We start from the raw sequence: 19,800 nt of genomic DNA on the forward strand, positions 1-19,800 counted from the left end.
TTTTAACATTTAAAATCACAGAATACTTAACAGTAATGAAATAAATTATGAGTGAAACACAAAGTCAAAGTTAAGTACACATAGAAGTCAGCTGAAAACAATAGGAAAGAAATCAGTTTTTGTATGCATGCTCAATATTCTGACAAAAAACTAGGGTCTCAAGTGAGTTTTTATATCGATAAATTTTTTTTTTCTTCTACACTATATTTAAATGTAAAAAAAAAGAAAGTAAAACAATAAAAAGCTTTGCTGGTAGGGTCTATACCATTTACACACATTCGAGATGAGAAGGTAGTAAACGAAGTTTCTGCAACTGTAAGTGATGCTTAGAGGAAAATTAAATCACTGAGTGATGCCAGGACTGATTATTCTACTGCACTTTAAAAGCGAGGGATTGCAGTCTGTGAGTCCAAAGTGGTTTCATATGAATTGCCACAGTTGTGGTTTACGCTTGAAACTATAACCTGTCAAATTAGAAGCAGGCAAGGCCTATGCTCTTAACGGTTCCACTTTCTACTGTCTACAGTTATGTCTACAAGTTCAGCACTTTTTATTCAGTTAAACTCTGTTATTTGGATGAGTAGAATCTCAAAACTCTTCTTCTTTATCTTGGTTGGAGAAGATTTTGGTTATGATATAAAACTTAGAGAAACTATCAATCTAATTTTTATTATATAAATGATAATTTCATTGTAATTATTTTTATCAGCTATTGATAATGTAGAATTATCACTATGTAACGTATAATACAACTACAGGAAGAGGAATATAAACTGCATAAATTCCTAAGCTTTTTCTACCCTGTATTTCCAGTCATTATATTGACTTTAACTTGTACCTTACTGGCTCATCATTTTTCCAGGCCCACAGTAGCCTGCTATTATGAGCTTAGTGTTGCAACGCGCTCCATTTCTTCTCTTTTCCTTGATTGTGGAATGTCCTTCTGGGCAATAGGCTTGGTTGACAGAAATTTTCCCATCAAAACTGAAAAAGCTGCTTGTTCAATTTTACAAATGTTTTATGCACAGTCCTTCCTTAATGACTTTTTCTTTGTGCCCATTTGTATAATATAAAAATGTCTTAAAAATAAAGCGTAAACAATATCTGCTCTCTGTGTAATGCATCATAAGTGAAACCATGCCACTAAATAATCATATCCTGTTTGGCCATAATGACATCAGAAATATAAGTTTATCATCTGCATTGGACAACTTAGTATGTTTTTGGCCCAAGGCAAAACTGAACTAAAACCATTTGCAGTTGTCTCAAACCAAGATAACCACACATTTCTAAGGTAATTGATACCTAAGAAGAACAGTGCCTTTTCAGATCACAGTTCATGATCTAAGCATACTAATTCTTTAAAGAAGCTGTTAAAGTTTATAAAGCATGTATGTCTATTGGACTTCCTCCAAACTTTAACATGAAATAATTATATTTTTAGCATGAGAGACTATGATAAAGTAGGTACTTAGCTCAATCTTTGGGCTTTCTGAAATTACCTCTTGCCTAATTCGAAGAGAAAGGAAAATGAAAAAAGAAAATTTATTTGCAAAAGTATAAGAAGAATGATAAGAATAATCCTTTGCATTTTAGAAGGCACTCAAATGAAATCAATCATTACTTTTATTTTTCCAAAGTATTTAAGGAAACAATTTTATGAATAGATAACTAAGGTAAATAGAAGGCATACAATTTTCATATTCATTGTTAAAACGTATCCAGGGAATCCAAACACACATCACTACCTTTGTGTTACAGTGATATAAAGCATGTGATTGCCCTGGATACTACTTTAGCTAGTGAGCCCAACCATAGCCTGCAAACTACAGCCTAAAAAATAGTTCTTCACGTTGTATGCCAACACAAATGCAGTTAAGAATTATCTTTGCCTACAAAAATAACTGGATGATTTTGAACAAAAAATAAGCAAATATTTAATTGTCAATTAGCTTTCGAAGAATAAAATAACATCAGTAAAAGTAAGATCCAGAGGGAAATCTATTGATACTCAAAGGAGGGACAGAAACAGAAAACTAAAGATGTCTCTCAAAGTCAACTCTGAAGGCAGAGTTTGACACCCTCTCTAGTCTACTTCATAATATCACTTTTAAATACAAAACTACTGATATGGGCATTTCAGATATTTAAAGAACATAAATAATAAAAGAACCAAATATCATTGGCACTGCAATGGTTATTCTATTACTGTAAAAATGGAAAAATGTACTATACCTCCATTCTTTCTTGTTTAACTTCATCAATTTCATCATCTTCGAACATTGCCAAGAGTTCTCCTGTTTGGTCAATAGAGTTGAGAAAGTCTTGAGCGATTTTTTGTCTTTTGTTCACATTATTACTACCACTCAATTTGTCTGCATGAAGATGAGGGAAGGAAAAAAATTGTTTAATAGGTTTACATCATGAATATGAAATTCAGAATTGGAATTCTCTCAAAATAATTTTTAAAAGGAGAATCTTTGCATCTAAAACAAAAGTGCATATCTCACAGAATTAAATTATTTATTCATCTCATAAAATGAAGAGAATAAAACCAAATTATCAATTAACACAGTAAGTATGAATGAACTGATTAAAATTCTTTACCAAAAAAAAAAAAAAAAAAAAAAAAAGGCAATGCTCTCAGGTTTGGAAAAAGAATTCTGCTACGGCAGGCCCAGTTAAAAAAATACATAAAAACAAAGACAATAATAACATCAGGGTTGAGACATGAAATTAAAAAAATATTATGTATGTTACTGTGGCAATATATTTGAAACCTAAATGGGTGAGATCTTATTTTTCTCTTAAGAGAAAACTATCACACTTATTTAAAAGCAAAACATATATTTAATTAAAATTATTAAAATTATTGCAAAAGGTCAAGAAGAAATGTAATATTATAATAGGTAATACAGTTCAATGCATAGAAGTATCAGTGTGAACTACTGAATGAGGAAAAACCAGATTATTTAAAAAATAATTTAAAATGCGATAAATTATATGCTCATATATCAAAAAAAAGATAACCCAAACATCTTTGGGTGAAAGCATTGAATTTTTCAACATTAAGTATGATGTTAGCTGTGAGTTTCTCAGATGACTGTTTTGGTCAGTTTGGGCTGCTATAATAAATATACCATAGACTGGATGGCTAAAAACCCAAATATTTGTTTCTGAAATCTCTGAAGGCTGGAAAGTCCAAGATTAGGTCCTGGTAGACCTATTGTCTGATGGGGGCTTGCGTCTTCTCATATCCTCATGTGGCGGAGAGCAGAGAGTGAGAGCAAGCTCTCTTGTGTCTCTCCTTTGAAGGGAACTAATTTCATTCATGAAAGCTCCTCCTCATGATGTAAGTACTTTCCAAAAGCTTTACCTCAAAATACCATCACACTAGGGATTAGGTTTCAACATATGAATTTTAGAGGGAACACAAACATTCAGTTCATACCAATGACCTTTGTTATGTCAAGAAAGTTCTCATCCTAGTTTACTGAGTGTTCCTCAAGAAAGCCTTTTTTTTCCAAGGTTTTTTCTACATGTATTGAGATGATCATGTGGTTTCTGCCCTTTATTAATATGATGTATTATACAAATTGTTTTCTGAATTTAAAATAATCTTCCATTCTTGAGATAAATCCCATTTAGTCATCGTGTACAATGTTTTTAGATGTTGCTGGATTTTTAACAACTACATTCGAAAAGATATTAGTCTGTAGTTTTCTTTTTTTTTTTCTTGTGATGTCTTTTTGTCTGGATTTCATATCAAGGTACTACTGGTTTTATAGAATAAAATGGGGAAGGATTATTATTAATTGTTCTTTAAATATTTGGTAGAATTCATCAATGAAGTCACCTGGGCATGGGTTTTTCACTGGGGAGTTTTCAAATAATGAATTCAATTTCTTTGTTTGCCACAGCGAACTACTTGCCACAGGTCTACTCAGATTTTTTATTTCTTCTTGATGCAGTTTCAGTAGTTTTGCCTTTATAGTAAAGAATATATCTTTAGAATTGGTTATATTAACTGCCTTATTTACCATTTGTTTCTTTTCATTTCTTTCTGTAATCCGAGCAGCAATCCTGTGCCACTCCTTACTTCAATGAAGCTTTGCTACTACCCCCTCACTTACGCTGGTAGTGTCAAATATATCACATACCTATGTTATAGATCCTACATTATAATTATAGATATTGTTTTATACAGTTGTTTTAAAATCAGTTAAGAGATGAGAGGAAAATGAATACACAATTATAATTTCTCATGTTTATCTATATAATTAACTTTACAGATACTCCTTTCCTGCTGTGTGGGTGAGGTTCAAATCATTGTCTGGTGCAACTTGCTTTCAGCCTGAGGAACTTCCTTTAGCAATTTTTCTATGGTTCTGCTAAGCAAGAAATTGCCCCAGTTTTTGTTCACCTGGAAATATCTTAATTTTGCCTTTATTTTTGAAAGACAATTTGGCTGGATATGTTTCTTGGTTGACATTTTTTTTCTTCCAGCACTTTGAATATGCAATCCTACCGCTATCTGACCTAATTGTAAGTGAGAATCAGCTGTTAATAATATTGCTGGGGTGCTGTTGTATGTGACAAAGGTGCTTTTCTCTGGTGGCTTTCATTATTTTCTCTTTACCTTTGTTTTTCAAGATTTCTATTAGAATGTGTCTGTGTGTGGATCTCTATGGGTTTATCCTACTTGAAACTTGTCGGGCTACTTGGATCTATAGAGTAATAGTTTTCATCAAAGTTGGGAAGTTTTCAATCATTATTTCTTTAAATATTTTTTCTGTTCTTTTTTCTCTTTCCTTTCCTTTTGGTAGTCCCATTATCCAAATGTTGGCTCACTTAATGGTGTTTCATATTTTTCTCAAGTTCTTTCAATTTTCCTTTGTTCTTCGACTGCATAATATCTAAACATCTGTTTTCAAGTTCACTGATTTTTTCTTCTGTCAGTTCAAAGTTACTATTGAGCCCTCCTACTGAATTTTTCATCTTGGGCATTTTACTTTTCAACTTCAGTTACCAGGGATGACTGTGATTTTAGTCAGGTTCTCTCTGGCTGTCGATTTTCCTGATCTCCCTATTAAATTTCTGGTTGGTTTGCCTCTACTGATATCACACATAGCTAGCTGTTGGCTTCCAGTAATTGCTGGTTGACTGCTCTACTGTTTTTGATAATATCCTTGGGGATAAACTACTCCATAGACTGATCTAAATAATGTTGGGCCCCTTTGCAGATTTTAAGTTTTGCTCTGACCCCAGTAAGACTTCTTATCTGTCTTTCCCTTATTTCCTGTGTTAAACTTTCTGCTGTTACACTGTTTTTGCTTCTTCTTACTAGTATCATGAAGCTACCAGCTTCCTCTTAATTGTTCACCAATAGGATCTCCACTTTTAAAAATAATTTTATTTTTAATTACAGTTGATATACAATATTATATTAGTTTCAGGTGAACAATGTGGTCATTAGATATTTATCTATCTTACAAGGAGATCACCCTAATACATATAGTACCCATCTGATATAATAAATAGTTATTACAACATTATTGACTATAGTCTTTATGTTATACTTTACTTTCCCATGACTGTTTTGTAACTACCAACTGTATTTAATCCCTGTCCCTTTTTTACTCACTGCTAATCCCCCTTGCATCTGGCAACCATCAAAATGTTCTTTGAATCTTATGAGTTTGCTTCTGTTTTGTTTATTTTGTTCTTTAGATACCACATGTAAATGAGATCATACGGCATTTGTCTTTCTCTGTCTGAATTATTCCACTCAGCACAATACCCTCTAGGTCCATCCATGTTGTTGCAGATGGCAAGATTTCATTCCTTTTTATGGCTGTATGTATGTACCACCTCTTCTTTATCCATTCGTCCATTGATGGACACCCAGAATGCCACCATATCTTGGCTACTGTAAATAATGCTGCAATGAACATATGGATTCATGTTGCCCTCTGAAGTAGTGTTTCGGGTTTGTTTGGATAAATACCCAGAAACTGGACTATGGGGTCCTTCTTTGTTTCTTGTTATAGCCTTTGTTTTAAAGTCTATTTTGTTTGGTATAAGTATCATAAACAGTTGATTAACACATATTTTGAATATTATATGTATTATATACCATATTCTTATAGTAAATCTAGAGAAAGACAATGCTATTAAGAAAATCATAAGAGAAAAATATATTTACAATATTTATTGAAAAGAATTGTGTATAAGTGGATCCACATAGTGCAAACTTGTGTTGTTCAGTCAACTGTATTATTTTGATTCAATAAGCATTTTTTAGTAATAATCTATTTTCAGCTTATTACTGTTAGATTCTGTAACATTAATATTTTTACTAAATAATCTAAAGAGGGACTTGAGTTAGAAAATAATATAAGGAAAATTTTCTACTCTGTGTTAGGGTTTTGTTCGATTTTAGACAGCATAGAAATAATACACCGAAATGAGGTTACTTTACACCATAAAACATGTCAGGTACTTTCTATAATAAATTAACAATAACCAATATGTATCAATTTCAAAGATATATACATATCCCTATATACACAACAGAAAAATTCTGCTTGCTAGAATCAATTATGTTTTGAATCGACACAATTTTCTTAGTTTCATGATATTCTAAATGTAAAGGTCATATTATTAAAAGAAAGAACTGAAATACCAGGTTACCATTAAGTCATTTAAGTAGAAAAATCACAAAATGTAGCTGGCAATTAAATAAATATTTGGTTAATTTCTAAACTACATTATTTAACAGATGTGTATGTATTCTAATTTTATGGAAATATCTACATTGATACTGCATAAATGTGTGGTCCATGTGATACATGTACAACTGTTTTGAGTTTAGTATTTTGTTTAAATTACCTTCCAGAAGATCATCCTCATCTATGCCTTTGACAATCTTTGATTTGTAGTCTCGGAAAAACATGTATTTTAGCAGTCTTTTCAGTTTTTTCTATTAAAAATATGAAATAAGTAAATAAGAAACCATATACATATATTCACTTTACTGATTAAAAACTATTATAACTAAATTTCATAAACTTGTACTCCAGGATCATTAGGGAAAATATAGCAATTCTCATAATACTATGTAATAAAAAAAAAAAATAGTCTTCAAATTGAACATAAAAGCTGAAGCACAGTATATTTAAAAGCATTTTTCATTTGTAAGTATCCCAATACTCCAGAGTCACAATAATTAACTTTATTTTTTTGGTTTTATAAAAAGTTTTAAATTCTTTCTGAAGATGGTACTAAATGGCACACTCTTCACACTAAGCTGACTATACTAAGTTGGTAGAATACTTTGTGCACTTTCAAGACCAAATTTTATTTTCAAAATTATTTATAAACAATCTACACAAGGAGTTTTAACTTTAAAAAGCCATGAACTCTCCTTTTTACTGCTTTTTATTCTCTGAGAATCTTTTATTTAGAAGAGTTGGTTTATAGTTATATTTCTGGAAAACATTCTGTAATCCGAGAAACATATTTTCATGAAACTCAAAGCTGATTAATGATAGTTAGGTCTTAATGATGGCTTTCGTTAGGTTTACTAGAAGACCATAATACCGCTCAACTCTAAAAGTGACTGATAATACTTTGTAATTAGTTGTCTGCTTACACTTAGAATGTATTATTACTGGTTCGTGACCTTCAGGTTTAAGATTCCTAATAATAGCTGAAACCTATTATATTTTACAAAGCTCTTTTACATTCATTTTATTTAGTATTGTCAACAGCCTTGAGATACAGACAACTATAATCTTCTCCTTTTTATATATAGGGAAACAGAGGTTAAAAATAGTCTTATGACTATGGCTTAGCAGGGTCAGAAGTAGAACATAAGCTGTGAACCTCAATTTACAAAGTAAGTAAAGTATCTACCTTATAGGACTATTGTGAGGAATAAATAAACTACCTAGTGTAATATATAAAATATAGTAGGCAGTCAGTAAATACTGTTTTAATGTAAACAAATTATTAATTATTACACCTATGCAAACTACTTTAAATTCTTTGAACATGTCAGCTTATAAATAAAATCATTATTTTGAGGAGAGAGATGAGAACAATGGCAGCTATCATATTATAGCTATGTTCTTGGATGCTAAAAAGATCCTGGTTAGGAGTTCTGGACAGTAGAAAGGCATTGTCAATTAGCATATGTTCCTGGTGTTTCGATACGATTTAAAATTTTAAATTCCCCCAAAGACAGGAAAAAGTGTCAAGGTAGACTATTTTTTGTGCTAGCCTCTTTATCTCTACCAGTGAAAAAGAAAAATTGACTCTAAGTATAATTAAGTCACCGAATTCTGCATAGTCTTACTCATTATTTTTCTGTATTATTCCTTCCTATCCACTTCCAGAGCCATCAAAGTAATCATATGTTTGCCTTGATTACTAGCATCCTAGTTTGCTCCTTTGCACTTGGTCCATTCTACATGTAATTGCATGAGTCTTACCTTAGGCTGAAACCTTTGGCCTCTCCATCTAATCACACCACTTGAAAATTCTGGGTCTTAAAATGCTTCTTCAACTAAATCATATTTTTTTCTAAACCAGATTATAACCTCTTGGAAGTAAAGACATTTCTTTTTCTCTTCCTTTATATTCCTCATGCTATCCAAGAGTAAATGAACTAAAAATTAATAAAGTTTAACAGTAGACTGGTCAGGTAAAGTTTATAGATCTCTGACTGTCATTGCATAAGGAAATGAAAATATTTGATTCAAGTTTAATTAACCTTCAGTTAATCAGAAGGAAAGGTTTTACAGATATAAAGTAACTGGATATTAGAAAGGGGGTCAACAAAGTCATCCAAAAGATCAGATAAGATGGCTTTTGATTAAAAAAAAAATAGAGCCATTAGCATACAAAATGGTAGAAGAGAAATGGTTAAGTGTAATTAAATGGCCAGGAAAAATCAATGGAGAAGTGAAAAATGGAACATTAGGAACTAAGCACTACTTACTCGCTTGTGACGGCATCTACCAAAGCACATTGAGGTTATTCAGTTAGTTTGTTTACATTAACTTTTAAATGAAACTTTTATTAAAAATGTAAAATTTTATAAAATATTTTCAACTAGCTACTCATGGAAGATAGGGCAAAATTAGATATGTAAACATCAGCTTTGGTATTTTAGTGCCAGAGTTTAAAGAATAAGAAAGGTAGATCTTTATATACATATATGTCTTAGACATTAATATATTTATGCTATTGAAATATTCATCTTGATCGATTTGCTATTTCCTATAAGCTAGTGTCACAGAATAGACTTTGTATTTCAAATTAAAAACATTACTCTATGAAAGCCTCTAATCCTGTATAAAATTAGAAGAAAAATAAATATGCCACTCAGTTATATTTCACTTATTAGCACAGTCAATATTTAATGAATATTATGTAGCAATGAAAATATCTAGATAGATATATAAGGATAAATGAGAATTAGCTGTCAGCATAGTTTTACGTAACTGTCCTTGTCCATATTAAAAAAAAAATCAATTCTCTTCTAAATAAACCATTTTGTTGTGCAAACTATGAAGACTAAAACATCAGTTCAATAGTTAAGATTCCAATTTGAACGCCACATAACTAGGATAGTTTCTTTCTATAAGTGTAATTAAGCACCAAACATGGCATTTTAATACAATGAAATTGTTTTATATTACCTTATCTTTGCGCATCAAAAACAGAAGATCTTCAGCAGATATTACCCTTGCTCCCCGAAGTTGAGAAACTTCAGCAGCTTGCTGTAACTAACAACAAAGGAAACTTAGGAATTTTTCTCAATAGTTTAAATTAAATATACTACAGTCATGCTGTCTGAAGAGAGATGAATATACGAAGAGTTAAAAACTTTTGGGAATAACCCAGAAATCACATTACTGCTTTTAAAAATAAAATGTCTTATGTTTTAAAGTATTAAAAAAATGCAATTATATTAACTTATAAGCCCACCTGTGATACAATAAACAGAAATCCTTGATTTCTTTCATGCAAAAATCATGTGCAGCTTCCAGAAATGCATTAATGCACCTGAAAATAATTTCATGAAATTTTACCCTCATATCCATGTGAGCAATGGTTTCACTCAGTATCACTAGTTGAATAAGTATATTATTAATCTGAGCTCCCATGCTGGTATGATTTGAAATAGGTCCATTCAGAACTTTAAAAGATCAACAAAAACAGTAGCTGTTTCTAATATCCAAAGGAAAAAAATAGTTTTAGTTTTGGCAAGTCTTCAGTGGGCAAAGGATTCAGTCCATAAATCATAATACTGGACTGCATTAATTTCTTTCCACACTAATCACATGCACACAAAAAGTTAACTGTATCTGGAATGCGCAACACAAAACATACTGCATGAAAAGTTAGATTCCCCCTGAAATATTCATATGGGCCCTTATATCTACAAAGCAGAGAGTTTTCTGGAATTCAGAAGTCCTAGAAACACAATCTTACTTGAAAATGACCTGGAAAATAAAAGAATGTGAAAAATGATAGTTCTATTTTTTGGTATGGGCAAAATCAGTTTCTCATTTTGATTAGCTGGAAGGAACATAAAATACAACCAGATGAAAAAAATAAAGATGCTGGAGAAAATACTACAAAAATGTGCCTGTAACTTCTTCCAAACTTGATCAAGCTACGATGACTGCACCAAACCAACTCTATCCAACATTATAAAAATATTTACATATAAAAGCTGTTCCTGAATGTACCTTTCTTTGAAAGGAATAAATCTGACACATATTACTGAGAACTAATCTTTTTAAAGTGACACACTGTTATCTCAACAATCATGAGAAATCAAATAGTGCATTTGTACTAAAGAAATTTTGCTTAAATGTTTAGGTGATTTTGCTAAGCAAGCTTCAAACCTTGTCTAAATACACAGACTACAAAATAGACTATAAACTCCCTATGTGTCAGCCTTACCACTGAATTTCCTGGATACTGGTGGTTGGTATATAAACATAATTCTACCTAAATATAGAAATTTAAATTTAACTGTGAACCATTTAAAAAGAAATCTTGGGGGAACGATTTTGTAAAAGATGATGTATCTACCCAGAAAGAAATGAAATGTTTTCAGCAGGAAAATTTAAACACTTTTTTCCTAAAAATTGGAAGAATATCAAGGAAATAAATACACTTTTTTTTCCCCCAAATAAGAACATTTCTATCGATCTAAAATAACATGCAATCAGTGTGGAGAAGAATATGGGCTGAGTGTCCATTTGTCCGCACATACACAGAGAATCAGGAGGCAGCACTGTCAAGTAACTTTGTATTTCCTTAAATGAAAAATGATGATGACTTGAAAACTGTAAAGTATGATGCAGATATAAGTAATTTTACTTGTGTTAAGAAAGGATTGTGATAGCTATGGATCCCTAAATAGCTTTCCCAATTAGTCAATTGTTTACCCACACTACATATGAAAAATCTAGATTTATAACATTCTCAAAAATGTCAATTTATAAACACTATGAAATAAAGTAAAAATAAAGACAGATAAGAGTTAGACATTTTAAAATACCTTTTGCAAACCAAGACACATCTATTACAGAGATCTAGAATTTATGTCATGGTTATGTTGTAATAATTAGCAAGAAAACTTTATCGTTAGGTTTCATGTACCCATTCAGCTAATTTCCCTCACCTAACCTAGTACTCACTAACATAACTTGGATATCTGTGAAGTTAATCCTGGAGACGGCAAGTTACCACCATTACCTCACTAAGCCTATCTGGCCCTGTTGTGTCCCATGTTCCATATTTACCTCCTCTTCTTTACCGAGTGAGGAGAGCAATTTTATTAGCTTATTATAGTGATTACACCAAAGTGTGTATTACCTACTGGCATACTTCTAGAAATATTTCTCTATGTTTACCAGAAAGAGTAAAGAAACTCTTCTTTGACAAGACAAGCTTAAAAAACAGGTTAGCAGCTTGGCAGTCCAGGTCCACAGGATGCTAAGCTCAGAAGTGGTATATTTCATGTGAAAAAAAACCAAAACCAAAACCAAAACTAAAAACACAACCAGAACTGGAATACCAAAATCAAAAATGTTCCTTATACCTTCGGTGCTTAAATAAAGTTGATTCTACATTCTAAAAAATCCCTCAATTTCTTAATCTTTGAAAATAAATGCAAGTTATACTTCATTATTGACTGTAGCAAGTCAAATATTTCTGGCAATAATTAATAACAAAATAATAGTACATTGTAATTTTTATTATATAAAAATAGTATACTTAAATGTATATTGGTTTTATTATAATAAAATATGCAAGAAATGACAAAGCAGGGGAATACTTTATAATCAATCAGTGGTTGAATGAGTATTCAAAGTTAATTTCCTTAACTATATGTATAAAAGCATGGTAATAGCCAAGTTTACAGAGATTTTTTTGTAACTTAGTAAAATATTTTGCTGAAAGACATTACTATTCTACACGATAGCAACTCATTTATGGCATTTGATTTTTCTGATAAATATTTTTATTCTTTAAACTAAAAATAATAATACACTTCCAATAACTGTTTAAAAGATAAAAATTTCTCCCAGTATATGAACAATCAGCATGTTTACATTATAATATTTTATGACGCTTTATTTGGAAGTTTTAAATTTCACATTTTATCTTAAATGCCTCATCTTTGATTCTCACAAATAAATCTGATTTTCTCAGTGCTATCAGTGACACTAATATTTGAACTCGATTTTTTTTCTCTATTATATTTTTACCAACTTCTGTTGATTTTGTTTTTTGTTTTCATCTGCTCAGCGTCTTGAATTCGCTTTCTACTTCCACAGCATTTCTCCTAATCTAGTTTGCGGGGCTTTTTGCTGAATGGTTTCTAAATTTCAGTGTCTCCATATTGTGATGCATCCTATATTTAAGCGCTAAAAAGATCTTCCTTAAATATCCAAAATTTTTGTTCTGGATCTACAATAATTCACTATTATTTAACTTCAATGTGGTCTTTAAACCCTGACTGACTCAAACTTTCTCCTATACCTTCCTTCTCATTATGTTTCTTGTTTTTCTCTCATATTTTCCCAATAATTTCAGTTTTATCCGTACGTCTGTGTGTACTTGCGATGGTTAACTTTTTTGTGTCAACTTCATTGGGCCACAGGGTGCCCAGACATTTGGTCAAACATTATTCAGAGTGTGATTTTGAGGGTATTTTTGGATGAGATTAATATCTGAATTGGTAGACTGAGTAAAGCAGATTGTCCTCCCTAATGTGAATGGGCCTCAACCAATCAGTTGAAGAATGGAATATAGTCATGTGCCACTGGATGGCAGAGATACAGTCTGAAAAATGTATTGCTAGGCAATTTCATTGTTGTGCCAACATCACAGAGTACATTTACTGAACCTAGATGGTATAGCCTACTATACACCTAGGCTATATGGTATAGCATATTGTCCCTACACTATGAGTCTGTACAGCACGTGACTGTACAAAACAACATGAGATTAAATTGAGCACAAGAGAAAATGACACAATCAAGAGACAACATGAGATGTAGGAGGCTGCTGCCAGTGTAACACAGTACACTGTTTTACAGCAAACTTTTTTTATAAGCAGAAACGAGCACACTATAAAATAATGATAATAGTAAACACATGAAGCAGTAACACACTTGTTTATTGTAATTACCACGTAGTATGTATTGTACACAATCATATGTGCTATATAGTTTTATACAACTGGCAGCACGGTAGGTTTGTTTCCCCAAGCATCATCACGAACACATGAGTAATGTGCTGCATTGTGATGTTACAATGTCACTAAGTGATAGGAATTTTTCAGCTCCATTATAATCTTGAGGGACCACCACTGTATATGCGGTCTTGTCATTTACCAAAACGTCATTATGCACTGCATGTCTATAGAACAAAACGGCTAAATAAAAGGGAACTCCCTCTGACTGCTTTGAACTGGGACATTGGTATTTTCCAGCCTTCTGACTTGGACTAAAATATCCTCTAGTTGTCAGGCCTTTGGATTCAAACTGGAACTATATTTTACCTTGCCAACAACAGAACTTGGGACTTCTCAGCCTCCATAATCATGTGAACTAATTCCTTATAATCAGTCCATCCATCCATCCACCCCCTCGCCCCCACCTATACACACATACACATACATATCCTCCTGGACTTGTTTTCTGGAGAACCCTGACTAATATGGTACTTGACTCAAATTATGAGAAATTCTTGATTGTTTGTGGAATGCAGCACTTTCTTCTTTAAAATAATTTTCTCAATGAAAAAAGATATATGATCATCTTCATACAATATAGGGTTTGTTACCTAACCCTGGCATGGAACTTGTATGCTCAGTTTACAACATTTTACTTGTACTTGTCAATAAGTTTTTTTCTTTATCTTTCTAACCAGTTACCTAACAGTCTTACCTTGCAACTTCATTTTGAATAATACCTCTAGTTTGAAGACAACCTTTCCTAATGGGCAGTTTATAAATCTTAAATGCTGGCAGTCTATTTCCCCATGATGATTTTCAGTTTTCCCATCTATAATGAAAGCGAATTGGGCTATACGTCACTAACTCCTGCATTCTGCGAGGGCCCACATAAATTTAGCAGGAAGATTTCCCTTCAGGTACAACAGGCTATAAAAGCACAACAAAACTAATTTGATGATTTCACAATCATTAACATCCCTAAAAGTGTTCCTTTTAAACCACGCTCACATTGCACTTCTTTTCTTTGGTTTCTAACTAACTTCTTGGATCTCTCCTTTCTGAGGATAAGTAATACATAAATAAACAGTAAGAGGCAGGCGTGTTGAAAGGTATTTCATGAAGAAGCAAAATCTTAGTCTAAGATTTATTTGTCTGTCTTATTACCCATTGGTCTATCACGCACTATTTACAAGGCCTGATTTCAGATGAGACTATGACAGCACAGCTCTACTTGCAACCATACTTGCCAGCCACAGATAACCTCAAAGATCCCCTCTGAATCCTCCCTGTTATAACTCAAGGAACTACAAGTTATCTGGACTCCAGTTCTAGCTCTACCACTAAGTAACTGTATAACTTTTGATACATTAAATAACTTCCCTAGATTTGTATTTTTATGTTTCTTTTCCATTTGAAATAGATAACCAAAGATTTTAATGACTAGCAGGAGGGTTAATAATCATAGCAGTAATAATAGCTACCATTTATTGAGTACTTGATTTGTACCAGGCACTTTGCTGTGTGTGTTATACTTAATTCTAATTAAATTTTTTGATCTGTTTAATATAAATTAAATTTGAATGACACTCTTTAAATTTTATAATGTTAGACTAGAATACCATGCCACACTTCTTTATTTCTGCATCCACAGGCAACTACTTTTACCTTATTCTTCTGTTATTTACCTCTGTATGTGAAATATGCTTATAATGCTTGTATTTTTTAGCTTTAAATACTATCAATTGACTTCTAACTACAGGTGAAGATTTAGTGTCCTCAGATTCCTCATATTTAATCATGTCTTTCCTCCCATCTTGATCTTATACATTTTAATTTTTTGTTAAGTTAATGTCCAGCGTTTACATTATGACTGGGTAAACAATGTTAGAGCTTGGCTGCTATAATGAAAAATTTTTATACGAATTAAAAAAATTTTTTTTAGTTAATAATTTCTTTTTTCTTTTTTTTTGCTTAATTTTTGTGAACACTATTTTATCCCAAACTCTGAAGGATTTGAAACATATAAGAATTCCTTTCAATTTCACTGTGTTTTGTTTTCTCTCAGAGACATCTCATCTGGAGCCTTTGAGACTCTAACAATTCCATTTCGGAGTCTTGATTTTTTAATCCCAGTTTTTGTTTTTTCTCTATTAGGATAATTTTGGTAGAGCAGATTCTTGGGAAGTTTCCTTTTTTGTTCTTGAGCATGGTTATAACAGTTGCTTTAAAAATCCCTGCCTGCTAATTTCAACACCTGGATCACCTTAGAGTCAGTCTCTATTTTGCCTTTTGTCTTGGGTATAAGACATGCTTTCATGTTACTGCATAATTTAAAAAGTCTGGGCTTTTTAAATCTGAGATATTGTAAATGTTACATTGTAAGGGCTCTGGATTCTGTTATGTTCCTCTGAAAAATACTAATTTTAAACAGGCAGTCAACTAGACTCTCTATCTCCTTCCTCTAGTGGTAGGTTGCAGCTGAAAAATACCTCTGATAGTTTCCTGAGAAAGAGTGCACGGAAAATAATATTTTTAAGATCCTGCATGTCTGAAAATTCTTTTATGCTACTATTTTATTCAATAATCTGGCTAGGTATAGAACTTGAGATTAAAAATCATTTTCCCTTAGAATTTTAAAGGCTTTGCTCCATCGTCTTCTAGTATTAAGTGTTGCTTTTGAGAAGTCAGTTAGTCAGTTATTCTTTCTCCCTCCCTCTACCCACCTATCCCTCCCCGTCTCTCTCTCTCCTTCTCTCTCTCTCTAGCTCTATCTAGATTTTTAAGCCTTTCTGTGACTTCCTCTGTGAGAAAGTTTTACTATTGTTCTCTTTATAACTGAAATCCTGAAATTTCATGGTGCCCTGCCTTGCTGAGGGTTTTCTTAATGTCTTTTCCTGGCACTCACTGTAACCTATATATTCTTGTCCTTGACGGTGGAAAATTTTCTTAGATTACTCTAAACAAATTTTTCCTTATGTATTTTTTGGGTTCTTTCTAGAATGTCTATTAAATGTTGGTGGTCGCTGTGCCTGGTGTCCTTAATACCAAAGTTCGCTTTATTCAACCTCTCCAGAGAGTAAACCTATGTACTATTTTTGCTATAATGGCAAAGGGATAGTTGACTGCCTATATGGTTTGACTTTTAACCGATCCTCTTGTTTCTCAACTACTTTCTCAAACTTCTTTCTCTAGAGGTACCTTTAATTCTGATCTTTTCCAGTCTCCAAAGTTTCATTTTTCTCAAATTGGTTAAACCTTTAACATTTCTATCCATATTTAAGTTTCCATAATTTTTAACATCATCTGCTATTTAATCCTCTCCCATTTTTTCTCTGTCATTGTAGGTTTATGCCTTTTTACATTATGTAGTCATTTAGTGGGGTTTTGAGAAAGTCTGAAGATAAAGACATGTATCACCCATGTTTAAAAAGAAGATTATATTCTTTTCTTATGCTAACATTTATTGAGTGTATTATCCTTTGCTTCACGCCTTCTACACATTATCTCATTTAACCCTCATGGCAAACCTATCAGAGATATCCAGGTACATAAAACTAAAACTAAAAAATAAAAGCTTAACATCAAGCCATTCATATTTCTCTCCAAGATTAATTTCTTATTCAGAATACAGGAGGGTACAATTACTAAATCAAGCCTTACATTGCATGGAAAAGTCTAACCACAAAAACATTTATTTGTCTTTCAAAACATTTTCATTGCTGGCAAATAAATGTTGCCAAAAAAAAAAAAAAAAAAAGTCTGGATCAAAACATCCAAGCCAATTGCTTCATGCAGACACGGCTTAAAGATTGAGAATTAAACAAGTGTTTGAATGGAAACGGATTTGTAACTAAATACAGTTAACATTCAGAATACTATAAGTGTTAGATATTTGACTTAGTATTTTCCTATCATATGATCTTCTTATTCTTTGTTGGTGACTGGTCTTCCACTGACTTAGACATCTGAAACATAAACAAGTATATAAATTGATAAAAGATGTGCCTAACTTTTTACAGTTTCATTTTAACTCTTCTTTTTAGAATAGTAAGTCAAACACAATTAAGTCAAGTTTAAAAAAATATGATAAGGCTATAATTATCAGTATCTCATGGCTTAAAGAGATAGAAATATATATGTATGTTTATATACATGGAGAGAGAGAGAGAGCGTGCGCGAGAGGGAGAGAAAATCTCTGGGCTAAAAGAAGCTCTCTCATCCTGTATTTATGTATGTATGTCCATGTGTATCTATGTATGTGTGTATGAATTACCAAGCCATAATCAATATAATCCTGCAAAGCTTAAAAAATGTCTAATAAACCATGACTGTATTTATTTTATAAGAACAGCAACCTTGACAAGGAGCTAATTCTTTGGTTACTCTTATTTATTATATGTGAAATGAGGAAAATAACAACCATTTAAAAATTTTCTTTTAAATTGTTTTGCACACAAGTTATTCGTAAACCACATTCAAGTCTAAACACGTTGAATTTTGAAAATAAACAATGGAATATTTTGGAAATTTTTTGAAAGTTAAAATTAAAGTACTAACTAGATTATAGTTTAAATACTATATGATACCTTACATTCTACACAATACTAGATTACAGTTTAAATACTATACTATTAACTATAGTTAATACTATTTAAAATTAAACTATTATTTAATTATTAAAAGTAAATACTTTTTAACTATTTAAACTAAAATACAATTAAAATTGTAGAAAGATGGTAGCTCTTGAAATTGTTCTACATTACGTACAACTACTTTTCAGTTACTCAATAACTGAAAAATGATAGTTTAAAAGTCCAAAGATATAAATTTCATTTGCGTTTCTTAAAATTTTTAAAGCACAAAAATTTTTGGTAGCCTAGGAAACGTACACTTTCTTTGTCTCTATTTAATAATGCCTTTTTTCTCTTCCTACTTCTTGGCATCTCTGTGCCTCCCTCCATATTCCCTTCTGTTCACACTTTTAAAAAGGCATGCACTGAAAGTTGCAGCCATCGGTTATTTCTCTAAAGAACAAAAACCTAACAGGTAAAAGACTGAGTTAATTACTGTTCTTTGGAACTCTGCCTAATTTTGTATGATAATCTGATTTCATTTCATCCTAGAATGTTTAGGAATAAATATAGGTCTTGTACTAAATCTTCATGGTTAGATCAGAATATCAAAAGTGCTGAATTACAGCAGACCACACACAGACCAATGCAATGCTTAGAAAAACTGCCAAATGGAAAGAATAAAGCAATGCTAAAGAATTATCATGAAAAATGAGGAAAACCAATTTCTAATTTTATCTTATTATTATCACCCTTGTTTTGGCAAAGGCAATTACATATATATTTTATTGCTGTTGTTGAGAAAATACATGAAGAAAGTGCCAACTTTATAATTTTAGAATTGCAGGTTCTGATGCTGGGTCTCAGAACTTGATCCACACACAAGGAGGGGAGGGTCTGCTGTGAGACCCAGTTAAAGTGCGGTTTCTTCTGTCAGTACTGCGTATCCTAAAGAGTGCTCCAGAGCATTTAGGTTATTACCTACATTTCTCTACATATAACACTATACAAAATTATTTTGCAAGTAGTTAAATCAAGAAGCTTTAAAAAATCATTACTTAAAAAAGTTTCCAAAACTATCTTGACTTTTTTCCTCCCATAAAACTTTTTAAAATGCCTATGGTTTGATTTTTAAGTGAGATAATGTCATATAACATGTGGTAAGTCCAGAATAAATGCTATACATTTATTTAGAAAAGAGAAATTTAAGGACTATCATATAAAAGTTTATAGTTTCTGGTATTCACAAAGATTAAAGGCTATTACTGGACTGTTACTTAGCACTAATGACTTATTTTACCAAAAACAAGTTTAGGATGTAAACAATTTGTGTGGATAAACATATCTATATGAATATGTATACATGTATATACATACTTATACCCATGTACAGATATAAGAATCACTTTTTTTACAAGTTTTAAGAAAATAACTCTCATCTTAAGTTAAAAACTACCA

General features: G+C 31.8%; 1 protein-coding gene across 8 annotated transcripts in view; it reads right to left on the reverse strand.

The window, feature by feature from the left end:
• SUPT3H (SPT3 homolog, SAGA and STAGA complex component) overlaps positions 1 to 19,800 on the reverse strand; it is a 416,859-nt gene that overhangs the window by 134,567 nt on the left and 262,492 nt on the right. For all 8 annotated transcript variants that reach the window (XR_004953706.1, XM_016131181.2, XM_016131180.2 and 5 more), the window contains 3 exons: positions 9,708 to 9,794; positions 6,892 to 6,982; positions 2,236 to 2,375 (listed from right to left, as the gene is read on the reverse strand). Coding sequence is in view for 7 of the 8 variants with exons in the window: in XM_016131181.2 (XP_015986667.1) it covers positions 2,236 to 2,375; positions 6,892 to 6,982; positions 9,708 to 9,794 (318 nt within the window). In the remaining variant the exon portion in view is untranslated. The remainder of the gene's footprint in view (positions 1 to 2,235; positions 2,376 to 6,891; positions 6,983 to 9,707; positions 9,795 to 19,800) is intronic.

The sequence above is a fragment of the Rousettus aegyptiacus genome, unplaced genomic scaffold (genome assembly GCF_014176215.1).
Source record: "Rousettus aegyptiacus isolate mRouAeg1 unplaced genomic scaffold, mRouAeg1.p scaffold_m13_p_1, whole genome shotgun sequence".
Lineage (NCBI taxonomy): Eukaryota > Metazoa > Chordata > Mammalia > Chiroptera > Pteropodidae > Rousettus > Rousettus aegyptiacus.